General features: G+C 39.3%; 2 protein-coding genes across 2 annotated transcripts; both read right to left on the bottom strand.

The window, feature by feature from the left end:
* Positions 1 to 12,220: 12,220 nt before the first annotated feature.
* Positions 12,221 to 12,550, bottom strand: LOC138898765 (uncharacterized). The gene has a single exon (XM_070184861.1). It carries the CDS (start codon positions 12,548 to 12,550, stop codon positions 12,221 to 12,223), a length of 330 nt encoding a protein of 109 aa, XP_070040962.1.
* Positions 12,551 to 12,800: 250 nt separating this feature from the next.
* Positions 12,801 to 15,421, bottom strand: LOC138898764 (uncharacterized). Its single transcript, XM_070184860.1, has 3 exons — positions 15,320 to 15,421; positions 13,924 to 14,062; positions 12,801 to 12,934 (listed from the first exon to the last, which is right to left on the bottom strand). The coding sequence occupies exons 1-3, from the start codon at positions 15,419 to 15,421 to the stop codon at positions 12,801 to 12,803; spliced, it is 375 nt and encodes a 124-aa protein (XP_070040961.1).
* Between the last annotated feature and the right edge of the window lie 12,297 nt (positions 15,422 to 27,718).

The raw sequence follows: 27,718 nt of genomic DNA, 5'->3' as shown, positions 1-27,718 counted from the left end.
AGAACAAAATTAGATAAAACAACAAAGGCAGTAAGCGAAAAATATAATGAAAGTAGTAAGCTAAGCTATGGAAATAATGAGCAGTAATGAAAGAGGTAAGGGAGAGAGGACTCGACTCTGATAATTGGACCTCAATAAGGTAGGCCCAACGATTTGAGGGGCACGGCTATAGCAGACTGGACGTCTTCAAAGATGCACCAAAGCTGGTTTGGGCCTGAGTTCCTTAGGAACTCAGCAGGCCCAAATGTACACATGCCCAAACGAATAATGAAGGTCATTAGAAATATACTCCACATTCTCAGCATATTCAAATATACATAACATGAATATAGACAAATAATTGAAACAAAGAATAATCAATATTATGGAAAATTATACTAATGTGGTGGTTCTACTTAGCAAATAATTCACATCGAAAATCTTTCGTTGTCATTAAATATTAAACCCCCAAAGAACTAAATGCATAAATGAATTAAGGGCTAAGAAGAAAGCTCCATTCAAGGTCGATACTCCCTTTGGATCCCCCGACACTTCAAAGTTTTCAAGGAACTCAAGGCCCAGGGTATTGCTTGTGCTGAGGAGGGCAGCCCAACCTAGAGTTGAATTCCACTCCCAAATACCCTTAAACACTAACAACATGTGTTCCTTACGGGTTTAAATACCAATGAGGCCCTTCCAATGTAAATTAAATATTATAGCATTACCTACCATAAAATATATACTTTCCCTCCTAACATAAGAACATATAGTCTATACTGGATTACAAAACAAACATATATCACATGAATTCTAAATATCTGATTCTGAAACACATCCAGGTGAGAATCAAAAACATCATAAACATGTTACAAAAGTCAAAATTTAGAGTAAATCAATACTCCAAGGGAAGGTAAAGCTATACAATAACAACTCAGCATATATAGAGGTTTCTTGTGTATAGAAAACCTAGTGTGAGCTGATTGACTTTGCTTTCAGCACATACATAGGTTAGTACGACTATATTAACACTTTTAAAGAGAATCGTGTATGGAAATTCAGGCAATACAGTCATGACTAACCATTTACAGAGGTTGTCAAAGACATCTAGGAAATTATCAAGCCTTTTAATAGGTATGCAATTTACAGACTACAACATGGAATCCCTAAGGATTTCTACAGAATCATACTCCTAACAAATCATCAAGTTCAGATAACATCAGCAAGGATCCTTATGAGACTTTAGGGATTAGATTTGGTTTTTAAATTGTCAAGAGAGAAAGGATTAAGGCAGTTCTGGACAAGATATATAATCAGGAACTAAGTAAGAACATGTAGTAGTTAACTTAAACACTTAAAATGCAGTAATGATCTTATGTGGACAAGGGAAACCTTACACATTTATAGAATTAGATTAAGCATGTCATGAGGGGAAAGAATTACAGATAAAGGGAAGGTATTGCATTAGAACATGTTCAATTCAAACTTAAGTTTGGGTTAGTACATGAATACAAAGATGATCATGCTTATTTTTTTACAAGTTATTACTTAACTAGGGCAGAGTAACTAGGTCCCTTTAAAAGATAAAATGCATACCAGCTTTTCAAAGATACATGATGACCATAAAGAAAAGAGATAAGATATATGATACCAAGTAAGCATGCAACTGAGGGTGTTTATTAATCAAGAAAATAGTTAAGTTCAGTATAACAAATTATCAGTCTTATAACAAAGAGAAAGAAACAGGATCATTATCACATTATGGGGAGAGATAACTTAACCTTAACAAATGTGAACAATAGGATTATTGAGAGAAGAAAGGAGAGGTTTAGTTCAAACAAGATTAGGTTAAATAGAAGCAATAAGCAACTAAAAAAATAAAAGACCCTAGTGGCAACTCAGAAACAGTCTAACAGACATAAGTAGAGAAGATAGCATATAAACACTTAGAGTTCCTGCTTAAGGTTTAAAGGATAGAAGATACAAACTTAACACCTTCAGATTAACTTAATCATGGTTACCAGATAATAAGTTCAACTTCAAAAACTTACAAACTAGAGAGATGCAACAGGCAAGGATAAAGGTTACTGCAGGACAATAAAAGCTATGAGGTTCATGTAAACATGAACATATAATAACTTAAACATGTAGACTATTGGAAACTCAGGAACTGAGATCAGTAGGAATCAATTAATGATTTAATCAATCATTAATTAAAGACTCATATCAAGACAACTAATCACAAATAAATATCAAACTAACAGAACATAAACATTAACATACTGAACATCATATAGCAATTGTAATACTCATAATCCTAGCATGCTTGTAACATTCAAAGAGAACAAACAAAAGAGAATAATGAGAAATGTGCTGACCTTTTTGAGAGCAGCAGACCAAATGAGAGCTCTTTTCAATTGCTTAAAACACCAGGAACCCCATGTTTAGACCAGTGATAGTACTCAGCAAAAGAAAAGAAAACAATAAGAAGACCTAAGGCTTGGAATCCTAAACTTCATAGTGCTTGTGTGTGTGTGTGTGTGTGTGTGTGTGTGTGTGTATGTGTGTTTCTCTTCAGTGTTAGGTGGTTGGTTCGTGTTGTTCGTTGTGTGTTTGGTGAGAATATTAAAGGCTCTATTTGGTGGAAAGTGATGAAAGATTGATGATGATAGCAAGATTGAGTGAAATCAGAAAGAAACAGAGGGGAAATCGTTTAGGGATTTACCTAAGAAGAGAGAAGGTAATCGATGAAGTGCGAGGGACCGGTGGTCAGAACCCTAATACCCATAGGTCATTGCATTTGACCTTTGGGTGTTGAATATCAACATTGAGGTCAGCTAACGTCCCAGACTCGCCTTTGATTTGGAAAGACAGAGGAGGAGTTCTATCGAGTTGAAATTTCACCATTTGGTATGACCACTTCAAATAGGGCTTTTGAAATCGAATGGCGAAAAAGGAAAGGAACGATGAGCTTCGTAGTGCAGAGACAGAATAGAAGGCCATGCATGCCATGGATTTGGAAAGCAACGGTTGATTTGAAGTTTCATATCCAAGCTAGGGTTTTTCGGATTTAGGGATTTGAATTTCAAAGGCGAAATGAGTAAGGATTCAGCGAGAATCCTGGGTAATGAAGGCAGAAGGAACATTTTCTGGGCGATTTGAGACCTTGCACGAATTCGTGCAATGTTTTCTTGACTGATTAGGGTGATGAGAGTTGAGGGAATAGAGAGGAAAGGGGATAGGAGGCGGGAATGGTCTTTGAGTGAATGATTAGGGTTTGGGGTGTTAGACCGGTTGGTCTCTAGGTTGAGAGTGAGAGATACAACCTGGGTCGTTGGATCATTAGATCAATGGTCCTGATAAATCAGGGATTAAATATTTTTGGGGAAAAATTTCGGTGTCCGTTGGATTCTTGTAATCCAATGGTTAGGGTTAAATGGTCTGAGTGTTTAATAATTAAAGAGAAAATGGAGTGAAAATCGTGGGCCATTGATCAAAAAATGAACGACCCCGATGACTTTGTGTTTGTTTTGTGAGTGAGAGAGGCGAGTGACTTGGCGCGCTCTCATTGGCTAAGAGAGGGTGTCGCGGATCACTCTGGTGGCAAATGAGATGGGTGTTTGGACTGGGTGAGGTCCGAATTGGGCCTTGTATTTGGGCTAAAAATTATTTAAATGTTAGCCACCTTCTAATTAATAAAAGAATTGCAATCATAGCCTTTTAGTCTTTTACCCTTTTGAAATTAATTTAAATAAACTTAATTATTTTTAATAAAATGTAGTAAAAATTATAATTGTTAATTACTACAAATTATTGCAATTAATTGATTATTTGTAAAAATACTTCACTAGGACATTAATTTTGAGTTATTGAAATAGTAAACTAATGAACTATTTTAAGAAGTAATTTATTGAATTAATTATAGAACTTACGCATATAAATTATTTTAAAAATCCTAAAATAGTAAATATATTTGTAATTACATAATACTAATACCAAAAGATTAATTTCAAAAACTAATAGTGAATTAATTTGTAGAAATATGTATTTATTGATAGAAAATATTTTCAAAACATTCATTATAACTTGTTAAGAATAAGTAAATTAATTTAAAAAGGATGGTCAAAATTGATCGTCAATAGTTGTCCCTCTTTGACCGGAGACGATGAAAGAGATTTTGGGCAAAGAAATTGAACCAAAGCCAATTTTGTCCCGAATTTTAGGCAGGTATTACAGAAAATGGGAATTGTGAATTGCAAAATTGAATTGAGGAAGAATCTAGAAAGATTCGGGAGTATTGGGCCGAATTCTAGCTTTGAATTGCTTACATACCTCAAACTTAATGAGAATCAGGCCTCAAGTAGTTCTAGAGTAGGGACTTTGGGGAAGCAGCACTCGCAGTAATTGCCCCAGTATCGTATTACGATGATACGAAGAGACGAAAGATTAGTCACTCATGGTAGCTTGAATTTTGCGGCCTTATTTGAATGATTCGAAATTTTGAGAACATTGATCATCTTGAATTGGGATCTTAGGCCCGCTACTGGGTTAGTTGTCCCCATAGCATTGTAGTTTGGTCTGTTGCTAAGAAAATGTTCCACGCTGCGGTATTTGTTCCTACAAAACAAATAAAATACACACATACTAATATATTATAATACATAATATTTAAAATATGATGCAAATGATGCAGGAATGATGATGTTTAGCTGTCGGCGAGCCATTATTTGGGATTGGGATGATGGGATACTTGATACTAACTTGATTTGTTAGTCGGACTGTGTATCATTCCGCAGTTGTCCGAGCATTTGAAAATTGTCTCCGCTTGTTGGGAGAGCTTGATTAGTAAAGTGCGTCTCCGCTTGTTTAGTGAGCTTTGCACAGAGAAATGTCTCCGCTTGTCGGGAGAGCTTGATTTGTAAAGTGTCTCTCTGCTTGTTGGGAGAGCTTTGCACTGAAATGTAAAGTAGTCTCCACACTTGAGTGATTGATTAAAATCGTAACAATGCTTAAAGCTGCAAGAACAAAATGTAAAAACATTCAAAGTAATAGAAAATGAAACAAAAGCATGCCCAAGAGATACTCTTGACTGCGAAGCTAGGTTGTGGCCATCGGTTGGTAGAACATTGGTGACTAGGTTTGCGATTGTCTATTCCGGTGTCCGTGATTGATGGAGCGGTGCTGCAAATTGCTTTTGTTGGCGAAGTTTGCAGTTTGCTATATACAAGGCTCCAGTTTGCGAAGGCGTCGTTTGATTTGTACTAGGCACTCTGATTGATTGAACTAACGGTTTGCTATATACAGGACGTTGATTGGTGAAGCTGAAGTTCGATTTGTACAGGGCGCTCCTATTGATTGAGCAGGCAGTTCGCTATATACAGGACTTCCATTGATGAAGCTGACGGTCCGTTTTGTATCAGATGCTCCAATTAGGTGAGCATACGATTTGATATATACAGAACTTTCATTGATGAAACCGACGGTCCATTTTGTACAAGATGCTCTGATTTGCTATGTACAAATTTTCGTATCAGCTGTCTGATTCCGAGGCACCTATAAAGGATTCAAGAATTAGCTTTCGCTTTACAAAAGAATTTTAGGTAAAAAGGAGGAGAGATAATCTTAGGCAAGTGGCAGATCCGTCATTTGCCCCAGTGTGGTCCTAGTGCTTCCTTATTCCCTGTTTACCCTGCACTCAAAGAAAAGTTCTTAATATGGGGGAAGTTGGTTTGTGTCGACCACAGCGTTGGTTTGCCCCAACCTTTGACATAATTGCGCCACGAAGTTCGGTAGATGGAACAAATTACTGTATACACACACACATACATGCGCATATATATATATATATTTATATATATTCTAGAAAACATTTTGAAAATACTTATTTCTTTTAAGGCAAATGCAATCGTTCCAGATTATGATATATTACGAAAGGTTCTCCACAAGTGAGCGTATTTTCTTGAAAACTCCGTCATGTTGATGTCGATCTTCCATGATGCCTCTGACAACACGGATACTTGTTGTTTCGACTACATCCTAATTAGAACTAATGCATTACAAAGGCTTTTCTAAGGTTATGACCGAACCCTTTCGTGGGAAGATGATAAAAGATGATGAAGATGACCGAGCCTGACTCAGGCAGCTTACGTATCCAAATGGAATCAGGTCAAAGCGTAGTTCGATTACAACAGTTGTAAAATGATGATATTAAGAATGAAAATGGTCGAGTCTATCTCAAACAACCTACATATCCAAGTGGAATCAGGCAAAAATGTAGTTCAATTACAAAAGACGACTGAATCCGATGAGTATTTCCTACATATTCCTTTCTGAGGAAATCAAGTAGGCGTAGTTCCTGAAAAACATACAAAAATGATATTTGGTTTTTCTATTACAAGAGAAAGGGGGAGAGAAACCGAATCCTACGTGGGTTGCCTACGTATCCCTCGGTGGGAAGTCAGGTTGAACATAGTTCTGCTACATCAAAAAAAAACCTGACTCTATTTGTCTTCAAACATAGTACCTCTTGATTGTATTTGAGTTGATAGGATTCGTATTGACTCTTCTATCCATTTCTACCAAGATTAGAGCTCCACTCTAAAGTGCTCGGTGAACCACATAAGGATCTTTCCAGTTTGGTGCAAACTTTCCTTTGGCTTCATCTTGATAGGGAAAGATTTTCTTAAGAACCAACTGCCCCGGTGTGAATTAGCGAGGCTTCACTCTTTTGTTAAATGCACTGGCCATCTTGTTCTGATATAGCTGGCCATGACATACTGCATCCATTCTTCTCTCGTCAATGAGAATGAGTTGTTTCTGCCTGATCCGTATCTACTCTACATCGTCCAATTTTGCCTCTTGAATGACTCTTAAGGATGATATTTCGACCACTGCGGGTGTCACCGCTTCAGTGTCGTATACCAACATGTACGGCATTTCCCCAGTGGATGTTCTCATGGTAGTCTAATAACCTAGTAAAGTGAAAGGTAACTTCTCATGCCATTGTCTGTGATTGTCTACTATCTTTCGTAGAATCCTGTTAATATTCTTGTTGTCTGCCTCGACTGCCCCATTCATTTGCGGTCGATAGGCTGTGGAATTATGGTGGACGATTCTGAACGTCTCGCAGATTTCTCTCATGAGATCACTGGTGAGGTTAGCGGCATTGTCAGTGATGATAGACTCCGGTATCCCAAATCTGCAGACTATGTTGTTTCGGACAAAATCCGCCACTACTTTCTTTGTGATGACCTTTTAAGTAGATGCCTCGACCCATTTGGTGAAATAGTCGATAGCTACCAAGAAAATGATGTATGTTTGATGTTGCAGGCTCTATGGGGCCAATCACGTCCATGCCCCAAGCAGTGAACGACCAGGGTGAACCCATTACATTTAACTCATTGGGTGGAACCTGGATGAAATCTCCGTGAATCTAGCACTGGTGACACTTCTGCACGTAGCAGATACTGTCTCTTTCCATAGTCATCCAAAATTATCCAACTCTCAAAATCTTCTTGGGTAATGTGAACCTGTTCATGTGGGGTCCGCACAACCCTGCATGTATTTCTTCCAATATTCTGGTTGCTTCAGCGGCGTCTACACATCACAGCAAACCTAAGTCTGGGGTCCTCATGTACAAGACCTCCCTATTGAGTAAAAAGTGGTTTGCTAACCTCCTGAAGGCTCGCTTTTGAGCATTAGTAGCATTCTCTGGGTACTCCTGGGTCGCAAGGAATTTCATGATGTCGTGATACCATGGTTTACTATCTGGTTCTTCATTCACATGGAAGCAATAGGCATGTTGATCTATGATCTCTACCTCGATAGGGTCGATGTAGTTCTTGTCTAGATGCTGAATCATAGATGATATGGTTGCAAGGGCGTCAGCAAACTCGCTCTGAATTCTGGAGACGTGATTGAACTCAATCTTTGGAAACTTCTTGCACAGTTCATTCACACAGCGCTGGTATGGCAGTATCTTGACATTCTTGGTGGACCTTTCTCTTTGGACTTGGTGTATCAACAAATCGGAATCTCCTGTGACCAAAGGTTCTTTGATGTTCATGTCAACTGCCATTTTGATTCCAAGGATGCATGCTTTGTATTTAGCCATATTATTAGTACAAGGAAATCTTATCTTTCTCGATGCTGGATAGTGTTGTCTAGATTCTAAAAACAAGACTGCCCCAATCCCGACTCCTTTGAAGTTTGCTGCTCCATCGAAAAATATTCTCCACCTAGGGTATGATTCTTCAATATCCTCCCCGAAAAATAGTACTTCTTCATCGAGGAAATACTTGGCAAATAGTTTGTTATCTCCATCCACTAGATTCTCAACAAGATGTTCGGCTACAGCTTGTCCTTTGATAGCCTTCTGAGTTATGTATATAATGTAAAATTCGTTGAGGAAAATTTTCCATTTAGCTAGCTTCCCGGTAGGCATTGGCTTCTGAAAAATGTACTTGAGCGGGTTGAGCGGAGATATTAGATGCGTAGTGTATGCCAACATGTAATACCTTAGCTTCAGAGCAATCTAAGTCAGAACACAACAAGTGTGTTTTATCAGGGTATACTTGGCCTCGCATGGTGTGAATTTATTGCTTAAGTAGTAAATAGCATGCTCCTTTCTCCCGGTTTCGTCATGCTGCCCCAACACACAGCCGAAGGCGTTGTCCAATACTAACAAATAGAGCAATAATGGTTTCCCTAGTTCGGGGGAACCAGCACTGGCAGATTTGAAAGATATTCTTTAAATCTATCGAAGGCTTTCTGGCACTACACCGTCCATTTCGTGGTAGCATCCTTCTTTAGTAGCTTGAAAATGGGTTCACATATTACCGTGGACTAGGCTATGAAACGACTTATGTAATTCAATCTTCCCAGGAAACTCATGACATCTTTCTTCCTCTTTGGTGGCGGTAATTCCCGGATGGCCTTGACTTTTGATGGATCCAGTTCTATACCCTTCCTACTTACAATGAAACCTAATAATTTCCCAGCGAGGACTCCGAACACACACTTTGCTGGGTTCAACTTCAAATTGTACCTTCACAAGCGTTTGAAAAATTTCCTCAAGTAGTCCAAGTGCTCTGAACTCTTTCGAGACTTTATGATGACATCATTCACATACACTTCAATATCCTTATGGATCATATCGTGAAAGAGGGTCGTCATGGCCCTCGTATGGGTGGCACTGGCGTTCTTGAGACCGAACGGCATAACTCTGTAACAGTACACTCCCTAAGGCGTGGTGAAAGTTGTCTTCTCTGCGTCTTCCTCATACATTAAGATTTGATGGTATCGAGCAAAACAATCCACAAATGACTGCAGTTCATGCTTCGCGCAATTGTCGATGAGGATGTGGATATTTGGCAGGGGAAATCGTCCTTTGGACTAGCTTTGTTGAGATTCCGGTAGTCCACACATATTCTGATCTTTCCGTCTTTCTTGGACACTGGGACAGTGTTTTCCAACCAGTTTGGATAGTTGGTGACCCTTACTACATTGGCTTCTATCTATTTGATCACTTCTTCTTTTATCTTCAGACTTAAATCACGTTTGAACTTCCTGGGCTTGTACTTGACCGGCGGTCTGGTAGGTTCAGTGGGTAGTCGATGCGATACAATATCGGTGCTTAATCCTAGCATGTCATCATAGGATCATGCGAACATGTTGACATACTATCGGAAGAGCTTAACCATTTTCCCTTCTGTGCTCGGCTTCTAGGTGAATGCTGATTCTGGTTTCTTTTACATCTTCTTCGCTTCCAAGATTGACCACTTTGGTTTATTCGAGATTGGGCTTTTTCTGATTCTTCATATGTTTGATGTCCTACGCGAGGTTGTCTGGCATCATACTCTCGTCATATTCCGCGAATCTGGGTCATTGTGCTCAACGGTTTCGTTACATGTCATAATCGTGGAACGCAGTTTTTTATCGGTTTGATTACTAAAAAGAAAAGCTAAGTATAAATAAAGCAGTAAAACAAAGTTGCAATATTTAGGAAATGATTCTTTTTTATTTCATCAAAAGGGGAACGTCTCAAGCGTTCACAAGAGGCAAATGACAAAAGGTACAGACACAGCACATGCCTCAATTGACCGTACTCTTTTCAAAAGAAAATTTTTACAGTTCCATACTACCAAGACTACCAGCGAACCAAAGATGGACTGGCGGTCCAATTCTATAGCTCTTCCCCTGGAATCTCTTATAGTCGGTGTCTTGATGTCAGTTCTTCACAACATTCTTCAATCATATTAACGAACAACTTTCCCATCCCGTTGATAATATCATCTTTGGGCACTAAACTCTATCCCGGACTTGCAATATGCTCTGGCACAAAAACCTTTTTCCCGGAGCTAACGGTGCGAGCTTTCCCTTCCGGAGGCTGATATCGTATGTCATCCTTTCCTTTCTGCCCATTATATTCAATTGGCTCTGTGATTCCATCTGACTTGGCTCCCAACCCTGTTCTTGGCCTGTATCCATATTTCATCATCTCCCCCATGGCCATCTTGGATCTATACGGCGGTTGTATTCCCAAATTGTTTCAGTCTTCTCCATCTTAGTAGTCTTCATGATTTCCACATCGTGGAAGGCAACTCTGTCTAGCCTTTCAATGAATGGGACAGCATATTCCAAATAGGCAGAGGGACCCCAGTCGCCGTGAACCATAATCTCTTGGCATCCCCACTCAAATTTTAAGAATTGGTACAAAGTAGACGGCACGGCCCCTGAAATATGTATCCAGGGCCTCCCCAGTAGCAAGTTGTAGGAAGAGGAGATGTCCATCACTTGGAACAACACCAAAAAATCGACTGGCCCGATTTGCAAAGCTAGATAAATTTCTTCAATAACATCCTTTTGCGAACCATCAAAGGATCTTACCCTTACGTGGCTTTCCTTGACTTCTCTCAAATGAATTCCTAACTCCCCCAAGGTAGAGAGCAGACAAATGTTGACTCCTGATCCTCCATCGACCAGCACTCGGGATATCACTTTGTCCCCGCATTTGACAGTGATATGGATATCCTTGTTGTGACTTGCGCCTTCGAGAGGAAGTTCGTCTCTTCTGAAAGTGATCATGATTGCTTCGGCCATTTTCCCAATTGTTGCGGCCAACGCCTAGCGAGTGATGTTACTTGGTACACTTACCCCACTTAGTACTTTCAACAAGGCGTCCTTATGACTATCATAGCTCATTAATAGATCCATGATAGATATCTGTGGTGGAGTTTTCTTCAATTGGTCTTCCATAGAATACTCTTTTCTTGACATTCTTTTCCAAAACTCAGCGGCTTCTGGGTCTGTTACGTTCCTTCTTGGAATTTGTTCTCTCCCCGAGTTTCCTCGATTGACATCTTTAGGGGCGTAACATCTCCCAAACCTAGTCATACCATGGGTTGCGTCAGATTATGTCATTTTGGCCTTTCCCTCTTGCTGGTATATCCATGGGATGGTTTTGTACTCCCGATCTTCTTCGTATCGATTTGCATCGGCAGGTTGATGCGGATAGGTTTGAACCGTCACTATAGAATTTAGTTGTACTGTAATGATCAGAGCCTTTTGAGAAGGGATCATTGTGTCTTCTGCATTCCCTATAGTGACAATTATTCCCTTCAGGTCATATTATTCGTCTAATGTGATCATGTTAGCTCCCTAGTTTCGATGATTTGGCAGTGGGTTTCGATTCACATTAGGTGGTGCTGGAGTTCACTAAATGGACTCGCTCTTGATCAGGGTTTCAATTTCATTTTTCAACTTGAAACAATCTTCAGTATCGTGCCCAGGTACATTGGAATGATTTCACGCATCTTTTAGTGGCATCAAAATATTTGGAAGGATGTTTAGGAACCCTTCCCTCGATTGGGTGTATCAATCCTTCTCTTCTCAACCTTTCGAATAATTGGACCAGAGGCTCCGCAATCAGGGTATAAGGTCTAGGACCCCTCTCTTCAAAGTTGGGATGGGGATGTGGTGCATAAGCAGGTTGGTTCTGATGAATAGTGGTTTGGACATGAGTATATTGCTGTTAAGGGTTTTGGTTGTTGTTGGCTTGAGGAGGGTTGTATTGTGGTTTAGGATGGTAATATGGTTGGGTATTATAGACTAGAGCGTAAGTGGGTGGTGGTGAGTGGTTGTTTGGGGAATAAGAGGTGCTTCTGTGAGGTAGGTTGGTTTAGTAGTAAGGGGCGACTGTTGCGACCTCCTCTTTCTTCTTCTTTCTGCTACCGATTGACCGTGACTAGATGGCCTTGCTAGCCGCTTGCAGTGCTCCCATGGATTGTACTTTACCAGATTTTATGCCCTCTTCTAAGAAATCTCCCATCTTGACCAGCTCGGGGAACTTTTGACCCATCATCTTTTCAAAGTATATTCCCTCCTGGGCTCTAATAAAATACTTGGTTAGTTCACCATCATCCAACGTAGGTTGTTCCCTGGCAGCCTCTGCCCTCCATCGTCGTGCATATTCTTGGAACAACTCAGATGGTGTTTTCTGCAGGTTCACTAGTGCGAACCGAGAAGGAGTGATCTCTATATTGAATCGAAAATGATTCATGAAGTCCTCTGCCATATCTTGCCAAGCTCTCCAATTTCGCGGATAATGTCGGGCATACCAGGTGAGTGCTTCTCCCGTTAAACTTCTTATAAATAATTTCTTCCTTAGCTTCTCGTTCCTTCCCACTCAGAATAACTTGTCACAATATGCCCTCAAATGTGCGTGAGGGTTCCCCGCCCCATCGAAGATATCGAACTTTGGGGGTGTGCACCCTGCTGGCATATCTACATCTGGATGAATACACTCGTCCTCATAGCCCAAATTTTCACTTCCCCGGGCAACTTGGAGACACTTCATTTACCTTCTCAACTTGCAACTGCTCAGATACTGACTCTTCTTCCTTACGTTTGGCTTCTCTCTCCATCTCGGCGTATTGATCAATCTCATAAGGCACCCTGACTGTGACAGGTGTTGTAAAGGTAAGTTCAGAAAAGGCATATACAGGGGGAACGTACTGCTCATGGGTGGCAGCATGTGCCACGGGTATGTGCTAGTTAGTGGTGACAGTGACTCCATTACGAGGAGGGGAAGTTGCATTAGTGGTAATAGGCAGGTTCTGTGATGTCTGAGTGTATTGTGGTACATAAGGAGTGTGAATAGGGGGATTTGGTGGGTTAGCGGGGATTACTAGAGGTATGACTTGAGTGGTGGGAGTTGAAGTTAGGGTGTTGTTGTTTTGGCTTGATGTGGAAGGAAAGTGATCTGGAAGTGAATCCAGATAAGGGAATCTAGGTGACTGAGGAAGTGTTGTCACAACGAGGTGCGCCAGTTCTCTGATATGTTGTACCTCCTTCCTTAAGGATTCCATTTCCTGGGCCATCCTGGCCAAGTGTTCATCATTTCTAGTCTTGTCTTCTTCCGCCGATCGCCTCGGGCTGTCGGCTATGACCAGAGCTTGTTCAGTTGGGTCTTCTGTGACTGACATCCTTCCCTTTGACCTTAGATTGTATGGTGGTTCCACTAGTTTTGGTCGACAAAAACCAACTTTATTTTCTTTTTGGGGTTAATAATAAAGCAAAAGAAAATCAAGAAGAAATAAAAGAAAAGGAACAAGAGTTAGTTTCTTCATTTATGCGAGCAGAAAATCACACAAAGCAGATAATTTGTGTATTATAGCTAGCGCGTTCCTAGAATTTGCGGGAACCTTCATTGCTGGAGGTAGGCCTAATTCGCGGATATTTGACATACATTTAGACTTGACACATTTAGATCCGAAGAAATTTTTTTTCATTGATAATATTGACTGATATAAGTGAGAACAAGGGTTACATCATTATTTGATAGAACTCGCATGGGCTTGGACAAATTTCCCTTTTGGAAAGTAAAAGAGAAAACTAGGGGTAAAGGTACAAAGTAGGAAAGAGGAGAAATCAACCAACTCTAATAACCATCCCCTGAGTCATTTCCTATGTCCTTTTCTTCTTCTGGATCCTCTTCCGGATCCTCCTCTAGGTCTTCCTCAAATTCCTCATCATCATCGTTGAATTTAGACTCCTCCTCTGGATCTTCTTTTGGCTCTCTACTGGACTATATCTGGATGCACTCCACTACCCGATCATCTTCTTCAACCGGTCACAACATGTGTTCAATGGATCATAGGACCACCTGACAATACATTGATGTGGTCATAAGATAATGCGGCAGGATCTCATGATAAATCTATAAAGCAACCACTGCGTCCTCTATCCAGGCTATACCCTATCTGCATGGGCGGGCCAGTTCTTCTTCTTCGTTAATCCAGATGTAACACTCAGGAGTACACCATGAGTTTTGACCCATAGGCATTGTCACCAGGTCATTCCACTCTTCTTGCAGTCTCCTTATCTTAGGAATTGGAATCTGGACATTGTACACATCCTCGTACAACGTCGTCCTTGTCCACAGAGGCACGTCTTGGATCATCCCAAATTGTCCGAGGACCCGTAAGGGTGAGTATGGTTAAATGTTTTCCAGTCCGATAAACTCAATGAAGTATTTCTAAGGAGTCCTCAAGATTGACCTTCCACCTAACCAAGAGAGTTTCCAGTTGATCCACTCTCCTGTCAGATTGGTCAGTGTTTTCCTTCATTCTTCTTGCCCATGTGGGGAGATCCAGTGTCTCATTCTTTCATTGTGGTTGCGGATCATATTGCTGACACCCATGAAGTAGTCGATGGTGGCCTTTCGCTGGAAGTAATGTTCAGTAGCCCAGATCTAAAGCAGAAAGTTACAACCCTTAAAGAAATCATACTCTCGTGCACATGCAGATAAAGCTCTCAACATCTTAGCTAACACCATCAGCACCAAAGTAGCTTGAAGATTGCCACGGAAGGTTGCCAGGACCACCGGTAGCAGGTTAATGTTGATACGGCCCCTTCATCATGGGAAGACCAATAATCCTAATAGTTCCATTGCGAAAGTGATAGGCCTGAGACTCTCCCACATCGCCTGGTCACATTGAAACTCCCCTGAATACCATTAGTAGCTTTCACGGTGCCCAAACCTGTCGAACATCTGGTCGAGGCTCACCTATCCGTCCTCAATACTTTTGAGGCTTTTGATGTTGTTAAAACCCAAATCATCCAAAAACCAATAACCGGGAATAGTAGCTGGCAATACTGGCTTTTTTCCTTTGAACGGTAGCTCTATGAAACTTGTGACTTCTTCTGATGTCGGTACCAGCTCACAGTCGGCAAATTTGAACATCACCTTAGCCGGATCCCAAAATTCTATCAACAGGTGAGTGAGCACTTTGTCTGCTCAGATGTTTATCAATGCAGTCAATGCCTCTAGGTGCGTCCAAACCTCGTTTCTGTGTTCCCGACGAATATTCTTCCACCACTGTTTCAACTTATGAGGTGCTCCTATTACCATGCTGATTTCAGGGATGTTTTGGTTGATTTCCATTTTCTGAGGTGGGTAAAAGAAAGATATTCGGGTAAGTGTTTTCTTCGGATCCTTAAGTGTCTTATCATGTTTGTTTGTCATTCCACATAAATTTTGTCGTTGGGTGCACAACCCGTTGACATCAGGGTGGCTTTCCTAATTATGTGTCGGTACCAGGGATCGACTCACCTAAGGTTTATGCAGTATGACCTATTTTACTAGAGTGGAGTGTTTCCTACTTTTGAATTGGACTGAAGGCTGCGAGAAGTTATGTCAGTTGACCTGAAAAAGCCATTCTCTGAAGCTAAAGAGTTTTGTAAAAAGGTTCAGAGGGGTGTAAAAGATAACCCTCGCATGCCATTGTGTGTGATAGTATATGGACAAGACTCGATTGGAAGAAATGTGAAGACAGTGTATATAAAGCATTAACAGACAAAGGTGTAGTAGCAATAAGAATGGTACTCATATAGAGCAAATAAATGCTATGAGGTTCATGTGAACATGAACATATAATAACTTAAACATGTAGACTAATGAAAACTCAGGAACTGAGATCTGTAGGAATCAGTTAATGATTTAATCAATCATTGATGAAATATCATAGCAAGATAACTAATCACAAGAAGATAATAAACTAACAGAACATAAACATTAAACATACTGAACATCATATAGCAATTATGCAGACTCTAGCTAACATGCATGTAGCATTCAAAGAGAACGAACAATAGAGAAGAATGAGAGATGTGCTGACCATTTTTTGGAGCAGCAGACCAAACGAGAACTCTTTTCACTTGCTTAAAACCCCAGGAACCCCAATTTTAGACCAGCGATAGTACTCAGCAAAAGAAAAGAAAATAGTAAGAAGACCTAAGGCTTGGAATCCTAAACTTATTAGTGCTTGTGTATGTGTATTTCTCTTTAGTGTTAGGTGGTTGATTCGTGTTGTTCGTTGTATGTTTGGTGAGAACATTAAAGGCTCTATTTATAGTTCCATTAAGGCTCTAGGGTTTCAACAGATTCAAAATAATAGTGGAAAGTGACGAAAGATTGATGATGATAGCAAGATTGAGTGAAATCAGAAAGAAACAGAGGGAAAATCATTTAGGAATTTACCTAAGAAGAGAGAATCTAATCGATGAGGTGTGAGGGACTGCTGGTCAGAACCCCAATACCCAGAGGTCATTGCATTTGACCTCTAGGTGTTGAATATCAACATTGAGGCTAGCTAACATCACAGACTCGCCTTTGATTTGAAAAGACAAAGGAGGAGGTCTCGCGAGTTGAAATTTCACCATTTTGTATGACCTCTTCAAATAGGGCTTTCGAAATCGAAAGGCGAAAAAGGAGAGGAATGATGAGCTTCGTAGTGTAGAGACAAAATGGAAGGCCATACATGCCATGGATTTGAAAAGCCAAAGTTGATTTAAAGTTTTATCTCCAGGCTAGGGTTTTTCGGATTTAGGGTTTTGAATTTCAAAGGCGAAATGAGTAAGGATTCAGTGAGAATCCTGGGTTATGAAGGCAGAAGGAACATTTTTTGGGCGATTTAAGACCTTGCACGAATCTATGTAAGGTTTTCTTGAATGATTAGGGTGATGGGAGTTGAGGGAATAGAGAGGAAAGGGGAAAGGAGGCGGCAGTGGTCTTTGAGTGAATGATTAGGGTTTGGGGTGTTAGACTGGTTGGTCTCTAGGTTAAGAGTGAGAGATAGAACCGATAAATTAGGGATTAAAGATTTTTGGGGAAGAATTTCGGTGTCCGTTGGATTCCTGTAATCCAACGGTTAGGATTAAATGGTCTGAGTATTTAATAATTAAAGAGAAAATGGAGTTGAAAACAATGGGCCATTGATCAAAAAATGAACGGCCCAGATGACTTTGTATTTGTTCTATAAGTAAGAGAGGTGAGTGATGTGGCGCGCTCTCATTGGCTAAGAGAGGGTGTCGCAGATCACCAATGTGGCAAATGAGATGGGTGTTTGGACTAGGTCATGTCCGAATTTGGCCTTGTATTTGGGCTAAAAATTATTTAAATAGTAGCCACCTTGTAATTAATAAAAGAATTGCAATCGTAACCTTTTAGTCTTTTACCCTTTTGAAATTAATTTAAATAAAATTAATTATTTTTAATAAAATATAGTAGAAATTATAATTGTCAAATACTACTAATTACTGTAATTAATTGATTATTTATAAAAATACTTCACTAGGAAATTAATTTTAAATTATTGAAATAGTAAACTAATTAACTATTTTAAGAAGTAATTTATTGAATTAATTATAGAACTTATGCATAGAAATTATTTTAATAATCCTAAAATAGTAAATATATTGGTAATTACATAATACTAATAACAAATGATTAATTTCAAAAACTAATACTAAATTAATTTGTAGAAATAGGTATTTATTGATAGAAAATATTTTCAAAACATTCATTGTAAATTATTAAGAATGAGTAGATTAATTTTAAAAGGGAGGGTCAAAATTGGCCGTCAACACTTCCATATTTGGCTAGTCCTTTTTTTAGGAGGAAAAGGTTTTGGACTTTTATAAATTGAGAATCCTTCCTTTTCATTTAGTAGCATCCACAATGTAGCCATAAGGCATTTGAGAGTCTTGTTTAGGAGAAGAATTTTTGGGATAAGTATTAGCATGCCACTTGTGTGTGCCTCTTTATGAGATTGTTCTCTTGATATTTTATACTCTCTTTTATATAGTGAATTGCTCATCAGCGCATGTGGATGTAGGTCAATTGACTGAACCACCTTAAATATTTTTGTCTCTTTTGGTATATTTCTCTTTTGCTATCTGATTTATCGTCGTTCAAGGTTTACTTTATTAGTTTCTACATGACACCTGATTATTTTGATCCTAACAAGTGGTATCAGAGCGATATTCAAGACAGGTTCATCTAGGCGGTTAGTTCTAGGCGCAACCTCTTTGACGGTAATCATGATTTTTGTTTGAAAAATTTGACAGGGTGCTACTCACGTTGAGACAAACTTTATGGTAGAGATTTCGTAAAGCGACTTGCTGAAGATTATGTGAAGAACGTGGATCAAGTTTATTTTATCGGAAAATTCAGGTCAAGGGGGGGAATTGTTAGGTGTATGTCCTAATTTTCTTACCATGTTTGGTTTTCCTATCTCATGAAGGAATGACAATATATTTACCATAATTGATTTTATCTTTTACGAAAAAGAAAATATAATTTTTTTCATATTAGCTAGTCCTTTTTCTAGGAGGAAAAGATTTTGGACTTTTACAAATTGAGGATCCTTCCTTCTCATTTAATAGCATCCACAATGTATCAATAAGGTATTTGAGAGTCTTGTTTAAGGGAGAATTTTTTGGACAAGTGTTAGCTGCCACTTGTGTGTGCCTCTCTGTGACGTTGTTCTCTCGATATTTTGTACTCTCTTTTATATAGTGGATTGTTCATCTCTGCATGTGGATGTAGGTCAATTGACCGAACCACGTTAAATATTTGTGTCTCTTTTGGTATATTTCTCTTTTGTTGTCTGATTTGTCATCGTTTAAGCTTTGCTTTATTAGCTTTCATACGACACCTAATTATTTTGATCCTAACACTGTTGCGTCAAGATTGAAATACAAAATCTTCATTTATTACTGTTATTGCTGCATCTTGTAACCATTATATCCGGTTTATATTATCTGTCTTTTAAGATTTGTGTACACTTGTGTAAAAAGGACTTTTAATGTATTGTCTTACTAATCATAAAAGTATTTGTTTAAATTATTATTTATTTCTCTTAGACGTCTCACTTAATTAACAATTAACTAATTAATTAAATCAATAGGTGAATTTTGAAAATATGAAGCAAGTAGTAAATATTTGCAAAATATTTGAAACAGATTTAGTTAATATTTACGGAAGAGAATATTGGCAGCAGGGAGCAGCTCATAAAATAGCTCGATCACAATAGATTTTTGTTCTCATGTTTCGTACTTTCTACTAACTACCCCCACCGAAGATCACTTAACAGAACCAATATTTCCCTGAGGGCATTAATTAGTTTTAATCTCGTATCTTTTCGTAACATCCCACATATAGCAAATGGGGAAATAGGGTACCGTGACTTGGTAAAAATCCGTCAAAGTTGACACAACCTAGGCAATTTTTTCTTTTAGGGAAAAAACCAAACATTACTGTATTAACATGGCTCTTTTTTCATAATTCAGATGATATTCGTTTACGTTCTTTCTACAAGAAGAACGATTAGTTTGATTATGTAATCCTTTTTCTTTTAAGGTGGAAGCGTCTGACTGTTTTGCAATGAACAATGAACAATATGTAATTCAATTTTAAGATGAAATAGAAGACATTTTACTTCCTTGAATTTTCTTTTTATTTGCTTTGCCTTTCTTGATGTTCTCTTAATTCCGGCTAATAAGCTCTAGATATGCAAATATAGTGTTTGAGGAAGAGGGAATTTTGAAAAATAAGAGAAAAGATGTAACGACCCGGTCAGTCGTTTTGAGTATTACAACCCTATTTCCCCCATTTACTTCTCAAATTGTACTTTACAGTTGTTGTGTGAATTGTCGGGGCAATTGGTCCGGGTCTAGTGAGGATTTTGAAAGAATTGGAACCTTAGTTCCAAAGTTTAAAGCTTAAGTTAAAATAGTGATCGGATGCGGACTTATGTGTAAACGACCTAGGATTCGAATTTTGATGATTCCAATAGCTTTGTATGGTTATTTTGGACTTAGGAGCGTGTCCGAAATATTATTTGGAGGTCCGTAATGGAATTTGGCTTGAATTGCCGAAAATTAAATTTTTGGGAAGTTTGACCGGGAGTTGACTTTTTGATGTCGGAGTCGGAATCCGATTCTGGAAATTGAAATAGGTCTGTAATGTGAAATGTGTCTTGTGTGCAAAATTTGAGGTCAATCGGACGTGATTTGATGTGTTTCGGCTCAAGTTATAGAATTTGAAGTTTTAAAATTCAATGATTTCGAATTGAGGTGTAATTCGTCGTTTCGATGTTGTTAGGTGTGATTTGAGGTCTCGAGTAGGTCCGTGTTTTGTTATGGGACTTGTTGATACAATTGGTTGAGGTCCCGGGGGCCTCGGGTGAGTTTCGAACGGTTAACGGATCAAATTTGGACTTAAGGAAATGCTGGAACTGCTGCCTACTAGTGTGATCGCACCTGCGAATATTATGACCGCAGGTGCGAAGCTGCATGTGCGCGAGATCAGTCGAAGAAGCGGCCAAGTGTGGAACTAGGCAGTGCTCGCAGGTGCGAGGAATTTGCTGCATCTGTGAGGCCGCAGATGCGAAGGTGTTGGCACAGATACGGACTGGGGCTGGCGTGAGGCGACCGCAGGTGCGAAGGGGAATGCGCATTTCCGAGCCTGCAGATGCGAGAATGGCAAATCAGATGCGAGATTTTAGAGGGCCAGATGTTTCCGCAGGCGCGCAATTTGTTTCGCAAATGCGGATGCGCAGGTGCGAGCCCAGGCACCGCAAGTGCGGAAATTCCTGGGCAGTGTTTAAAACGAGGGTTCCGAGATTGTTTCTCATTTTGGACATTTTGGAGCTCGCTTTGGGCTATTTTGGAGAGAAAATTTTCCACACAACTCGGAGTAATTATTCTTAACTTCGTTGTTATTATATTCCATGAATTAATCTTCAGTTTTGGTGTAAGATTATTGAATCTTCAAGAGAAATAGAATGAAATTTCTACAATGTCACGAAATGAATGTTTCAAGTTTGAATACCGATTTGGAGTCGGATTTGAGTGAAATTAGTATGGTTGAACTTGTAATTGGATGGGATGTCGAATTTTGCGAGTTTCATCGGATTTCAATATGTGGGCCCCATGGGTGATTTTTGGGGCGTAGTTCCGGATTTTATGGAAAATATTAGCGTTTTGATATGGAATTAATTCTTATAAATTGTGTGAACTAAGTCAAATTATTGTGACTAGATTCGAGCCTTTTGGAAGTTGATACGCGCAGAATGGAATTTTTGGAGTATTGCTTAGCTTGCTCGACATTGAATTTTGTATGTTCGAGGTAAGTAACTCTTCTAATCTTGGAGCTGAAGGTATGAACCCTGAATATATGTATTATGTAAATCGTTGGAAGGTGACAAACATGTTAGGTAACGGGCGTATGGGCGTGCACTATAGAAATTGTGACATAATTATTTCTGTGGAATTTTGTAGTTAAATAATCTTGGCATTTTCCATGTAGTTTTATGTGTTAAAGAAATTGAGCTGAAATGCATATTAAAAATCATGTTGAGGCTATGTGCCAGTATTATTGGGACCCATGGAGGTCATATTGCTGTGGATTAATTGTTTAAATTGAAAATTCATACTCAGTCATATTTATTTCATTGCATATCATATCTAAGCCTCTATTGTTATTTATTGATACATCATATCATCATTTTGGGCTATTCTCATGACATTGTGAGCCCATGAGAGAGAGACTAGAGAGATTGATGACCGAGGGAGGCCGAGGGCCTGATTGTTAGGATATTTTATGGATCGGGGTTGCCCGCCTGCAGCAGGCCTTATTGGCATCTTATTGCACGTGAGTTGGCCGTGCAGCGCATGAGTTGGCCGTGTGGATCCTTATATTATTATTGCATGTGAGTTGGTTGTGCATCACGTGAGTTGGTCGTGCGGATCCAGATATTTATATTGTGGCACGTGAGTTGTCCGTGCAACACGTGAGCTGTCTGTGCTTATAGCGCTTGGGCTGTAGGAGCCCCTCATGAATCTGTACACACCCCCAGTGAGCGCAGTCGACTATAAACAGGGATCGGGATGCACGCCGCAACAAGTATTGTATAGCGCTGAGTGATTGAGTGTGTTGAGCACAGTGAGAGAGAATGCGAGACAATAAGATTGAGTACTCTGAGAGTGTGAGTACATGAGTGCAATCTCTGAGATACATTGCATTGACATACACACATGACATATATGCATAGAGATGTGTTTTCCTCATGCTATACGATATCACATTATTTATGATTTCTCACACATGTTGACAAATGGGCATAGTGATGCATTTGTTTTACACTGGTTATCTGGGAAAGAAAATGAGATATTTTATTTATTATTGAAAGGAATTTTGGAAAAATTATTATTTTCAAACTTATTCATATTTTTGGTAACTTCGGTAAATGGTTTGGGTTTTCATTGATGTACTTAAAAGGCAGAACGATTTTCAGAAGTCATGATTTAGCTGAGCATTTATTCTTTGAGTTACTTCTCGCATTACTTGTTTAATATTGTTATGAACTATTGTTGGTTATGGAAGTTGGACTCTGACCTTGGTAGAAGCTCGTCACTACTTTCAACCTAAGGCTAGGTTTGTTACTTACTTAGTACATGGGGTCAGTTGTACTGATACTACACTTCTGCATATTGCGTGCAGATGTTGACTGATGTTGTTGCTGTGTTCGATGGTTGCGGGATTTGAAGAGGTACCTGCGTTCCTGTTTTAGCTGCCTCGTGTTCATGGTAGCCTTAAATTATAAAAGCTCTGTTTCAAACAGACTATGTATTTATTTCATTTCCGCTTTGTATACTCTATTCTTAGAACTCATGATTTGTACTACCAGTTCTTGGGAATTGTATAAGATCAGGATCTTTATTCACTTAAATTGCTTTAATAATTATTATTGAAATTGGTTAGTTGAAAATTGGCTTACCTAACGGGATGGGTTAGGTGCCATCACGACTAGTTGAATTTTGGGTCGTGACAAGGTGGTATCAGAGCTCTAGGTTCATAGGTTCTACAAGTCATGAGCAAGTGTCTAGTAGAGTCTTACAGATCAGTATGATGACGTTCATACTTATCTTCGAGAGGCTACAGGGCATTTAGGATATATATACTTTCCATCTTTCTTTACTTATCGTGCGAGATTGATTCAGCTTGAAATATAACTCTTTGAATTCCTTCCACATATTCGTATGCGCATATGAGCGCTCAGTATCAGTTGTGCATCGCCGGCTTGTGATTCCATGAACGATGTTGGAGATGTGTATTATGTGTTCTGGTGATGTGCAAGTCTGGAGGACTTGAGGCCAGATTTAGACCGTAGCTTAAGCTCGGTAGCTTCAGTTGTAACTCGTACAATTGGACTTATATGTTTGGTAATGACCGTACAGTGGAATTTGTGGCTCGATGAGCGGTGGAATACGGTGTGATAGGTATGATGTAACCGCGGGATATGTTAAGACGATTGGAATATAACGAGAAGTGTTTCCTTGAAATGTAAAGAAAAAGGCCATTGGGTGCTTGATTTTCGATTTGATGTGACGAACAGTCTCGAGTAATGAATATTTTGAAGGATCTTACACGTTGTTAAATTGTGGGACAAATTAAATTCTCATGTCTTGTTAATGAGTTTGGACTCAAAAAGATTAAGTGGTTGTATAGTAATTAAGGTTACGAAAGGGTATAAAAAGATGCCAATTTGAGGCTGAGCAGGTGGGTTATCTCCTGCAGAGTAATCTACGTAGGTGTGTTCCTTATAATGTTGAGTGGAGTGTTTCTTTTCTACCAGCAGAGGATATGTGTTGATATTTGAATTTGAATTTGGTTGAGAAAATTGAATTGAATGTCAAGAGAAATAATTTCATGCTTAGCGGATGATTGAGGTATTTTATGGTTGGTGTTGCATGAGCTTGAGAAACATTTTCGTTGAGCTCACTGTAGTATCATGGCAGTAATACGGTATGGGTGTTATGATTTATTGAATGAAATGATTTATGGCTTTGAGCCAAGTGGGGGAGCCTGCTGCAAACGGCTTAATTTCATGGTTATATATTAAATTTTAGTTTTGGTCTAAGGCATACTTGTGGGTTAGTTATGACTTGCAGAAGTTGAGATCGAGGATGACTCGAATAAGGAAATTCCTGGTAAGGATTATATTGCATGTATGAGTAAATGAAATTCGCGGGATGAGTGAGTTGTTATTGGTGAATGATGTAGTGCGCACGGAGTATGAATTTGATATGTGGTGTTAAAGTAGAGTTACTTATTTGAGTGTTATGATGTTAATGGGGCACGTGTCTTTGGGCCCATTTGGGCGGTGCAATTAGATTTGAGCAAAGTGGGTGACTCCCGAGAAAATTCCAGTGGGTTTGAGAATTATATATAGCAATTGAGAATGTTTCTGGACTTGCGTAGGGATAAAATCCAAGATTTGCGTTTGATGGTGACTGGACTTGCGGAAACTCTATATGACTATGGACTCTACATTTTTGTATAAGGAAGGTAAGAATAACAATTTCAAATTCACATAAGGTATTCTCAGAGTGAGTGTTATAGTTGTGGTATTTTTGAAGGTGCTTAAGAAGAATACAGCTTATGGGTCGTAGGGTGTTGTGGTTCTATGCTAAGGTTTGTAGGGAAAGTTGTGGTTAAAGATTGTGGTATTTTAGCAAGAAGAAGTATCAATCTGAAGACAAATTCGGAAGTGACTCAGAGATAATAGGACAACAGGGTAGTAGGTTGGATCAGTATGGTAATGGATATGATCGGTTCTTTGGGTGCTTATGATGTGGGGGTTTTCTACAGGTGCTTTGTTGCAAAACACCTGGACTTGGCGACCTGCGTGGCTTGGTCGAGTTAGAGGAATTTAGTTTTAAGGGCTTGATTATGTGCAAATGGATTCCAAAGTATTCTTGATGGTTTCTACCGGTGTGGAGAACGTGTTGTGTATTGTGATTTCCTCCTGAAAAGAAGGAAGAGAAAGGTTTCTAACAACAATGGTATGTAAATTATCGGTGACTCAAAGTTGATAATAAGATTCTTGTGCTTTTCACATGATGGCAAGATAGATGTTATGTGTTGTACGAAAGCTAGATTTTCATGTACAAGGTGGCAGTACAGTCTTGAAGAGAAGGTAACGAATGTTGGACAGCATGGACAGTTTCAAATAAATAGATGAATACTATTACTACTTGGTGTTGTATGAGAAAGGGGCGGACTTCAGAAGGCGCATTGTATTTTGACTTACGGATGTATAAATTAGTATTGCGGTACTCACATTGTTGATAAACTGCTGATATTCAAATTTTGTCAATTGGTACGAAAGAACTTCTAAAGTGTTTCTCGTGGGATGATTGTGTATAAGAGAGATGTTAGGCATTCGGGCGGTGGAGATAGAATCAAATATGGGGATTCGCGTGTTCTATGGATTTGGAGATTTGGAGTTCCCAGGAGCAGATAGTTTCATGGTTGTGGACTATGAAGTTATGGTCGGAGCTAGCCAGATGATGAAATGTGTTATGATTCAATCATTATGGATTTTCGGAGGGATTTTTATCTATTTGTGGGTAACCCGAGTTGATTTGGGGGTCCATAGGTAGGCCCAATTAAGATGAGTATTCTACACCGAGCCGGAATGCTTGGCTCCATACTGCTATTATTGAGGAATATGTCATTCGGTTGATGTTGAACTTATTCGTGTTCTCAAATGATCTGTGAGTTACTCCTTTATGCTACGAGGAGTTGTGATTCATTGGTTATGTGCACAAATGGTGCGGTTCTATTTGAGCTTTATAGCGGAATTTGAATGTGATGAGTACTTGGTGTATTGCATGATCGATAGCGTAATGGTTATGTCCTTTCAGGTTTTGTGTGGTATTTTTGTCATTTGCCTCTCCGTCGTTATTAATTTGGAGCAGGGTGGCTCAGAGTATATAACATGAACCTCGTGTTAGAATCGGGTGATGGTTCTACGGTATATGATGAATTTTCAGCATTTCGTTGTGGAGGTACTTGTTAATCTGGCGAGGCAGTTCTCTCATTTGAGTCATTTTCCATGATTGGGTACATTTGAATTGTTGCGTATTGGTGCACGGATGGCACGAGTTGTGGCTCTGAGTTATATTGGTGAGGCATGTCTATGGAACATTTGTGCTTAGTAATATAAGGTCATTGGACCTAGAATGGGTATTATTAGGTTTGATTTTGGTATATTCGAGAGTATAATATTGAAAGTTAGCTCAGAAAGGGATAATGGTTCTGGTTGGGGCGAGAGGGCTCTGTGCCTTGTTGATCTGGTAAGTGGTCATGAAATTTCGCGTGTTTCTTTTATTATCAACAGTGTACGAAGGTTTTTTGATGAGGTTTGGTTCGATATGGGTTTAATACTAGTATGTGGTTGGTTTTGGAGTAGTCACTGCGATCAGGAATGGTGCTACGAGCATACGAGTTGTGTAATATGTTGGTTGATTATATCTGTGGTTATAGTTATAGCTCGATGCAACTTGTTCAGACTTTTACGGTGTGTAAATGTAAGATTTGTGTCTTGAAAGAAATTTTAAAGGTTGGAAATTAAACTCCAAGATTTATGGGCTAAGGTTAAATTAATGATTTTCAGTTGCATTGTGTAGTCAAGCCTATGTGGGATAGGGTGACGTGGGTTTACCCCCGGGTACGTGTGTGGTAAGATGGAACAGGGATTTGATGGCTTGGAAATAACTCTTGGCACGTTCGAGGACGAACGTATGTTTAAGTGGGGGAGAATCTAACGACCAGGCCAGTCATTTTGAGTATTACAACCCTGTTTCCCCATTTACTTCTCAAATTATACTTTACAGTTGTTGTGTGAATTGCCGGGGCAATTGGTTCGAGTCCAATGAGGTTTTTGAAGGAATTGGAATACTTAGTTCCAAGGTTTAAAGCTTAAGTTAAAATAGTGATCGGATGCGAATTTATATGTAAACGACCTCGGATTCGAACTTTCATGATTCCAATAGTTCCGTATGGTGATTTTGGACTTAGGAGCATGTCCGGAAAATTATTTGGAGGTCCGTAGTAGAATTTGGATTGAATTGCCGAAAGTTAAATTTTTGGAAAGTTTGACCGGGGGGTTGACTTTTTGATGTCGGGGTCGGAATCCGATTCTAGAAATTGGAATAGGTCTGTAATGTGAAATGTGACTTGTGTGCAAAATTTAAGGTCAATCGGACATGATTTGATGTGTTTCGGCGCAAGTTATAGAATTTGAAGTTTCAAAGTTCAATGATTTTGAATTGAGATGTAATTTGTCATTTCGATGTTGTTAGGTGTTATTTGAGGCCTCGAGTAGGTCTGTGTTATGTTATGGACTTGTTGATATATTTGGTTGAGGTCCCGGGGGACTCGAGTGAGTTTCGGGCGGTTAACGGATCAAATTTGGACTTAAGGAAATGCTGAAACTGTTGCCTACTGGTGTGATAGCACCTGCGAAGATTTTGATCGCAGGTGCGAAGCCGTATGTGCGCGAGATCAGTCGAAGAAGCGGCCAAGTGTGGAACTAGGCAGTGCTCGCAG

The sequence above is a fragment of the Nicotiana tomentosiformis genome, chromosome 9, assembly GCF_000390325.3.
Source record: "Nicotiana tomentosiformis chromosome 9, ASM39032v3, whole genome shotgun sequence".
Taxonomy (NCBI): Eukaryota; Viridiplantae; Streptophyta; class Magnoliopsida; order Solanales; family Solanaceae; genus Nicotiana; species Nicotiana tomentosiformis.
The sequence above is the reverse complement of the archived record's forward strand: the minus strand, read 5'-3'. Positions and strand labels throughout refer to the sequence as shown.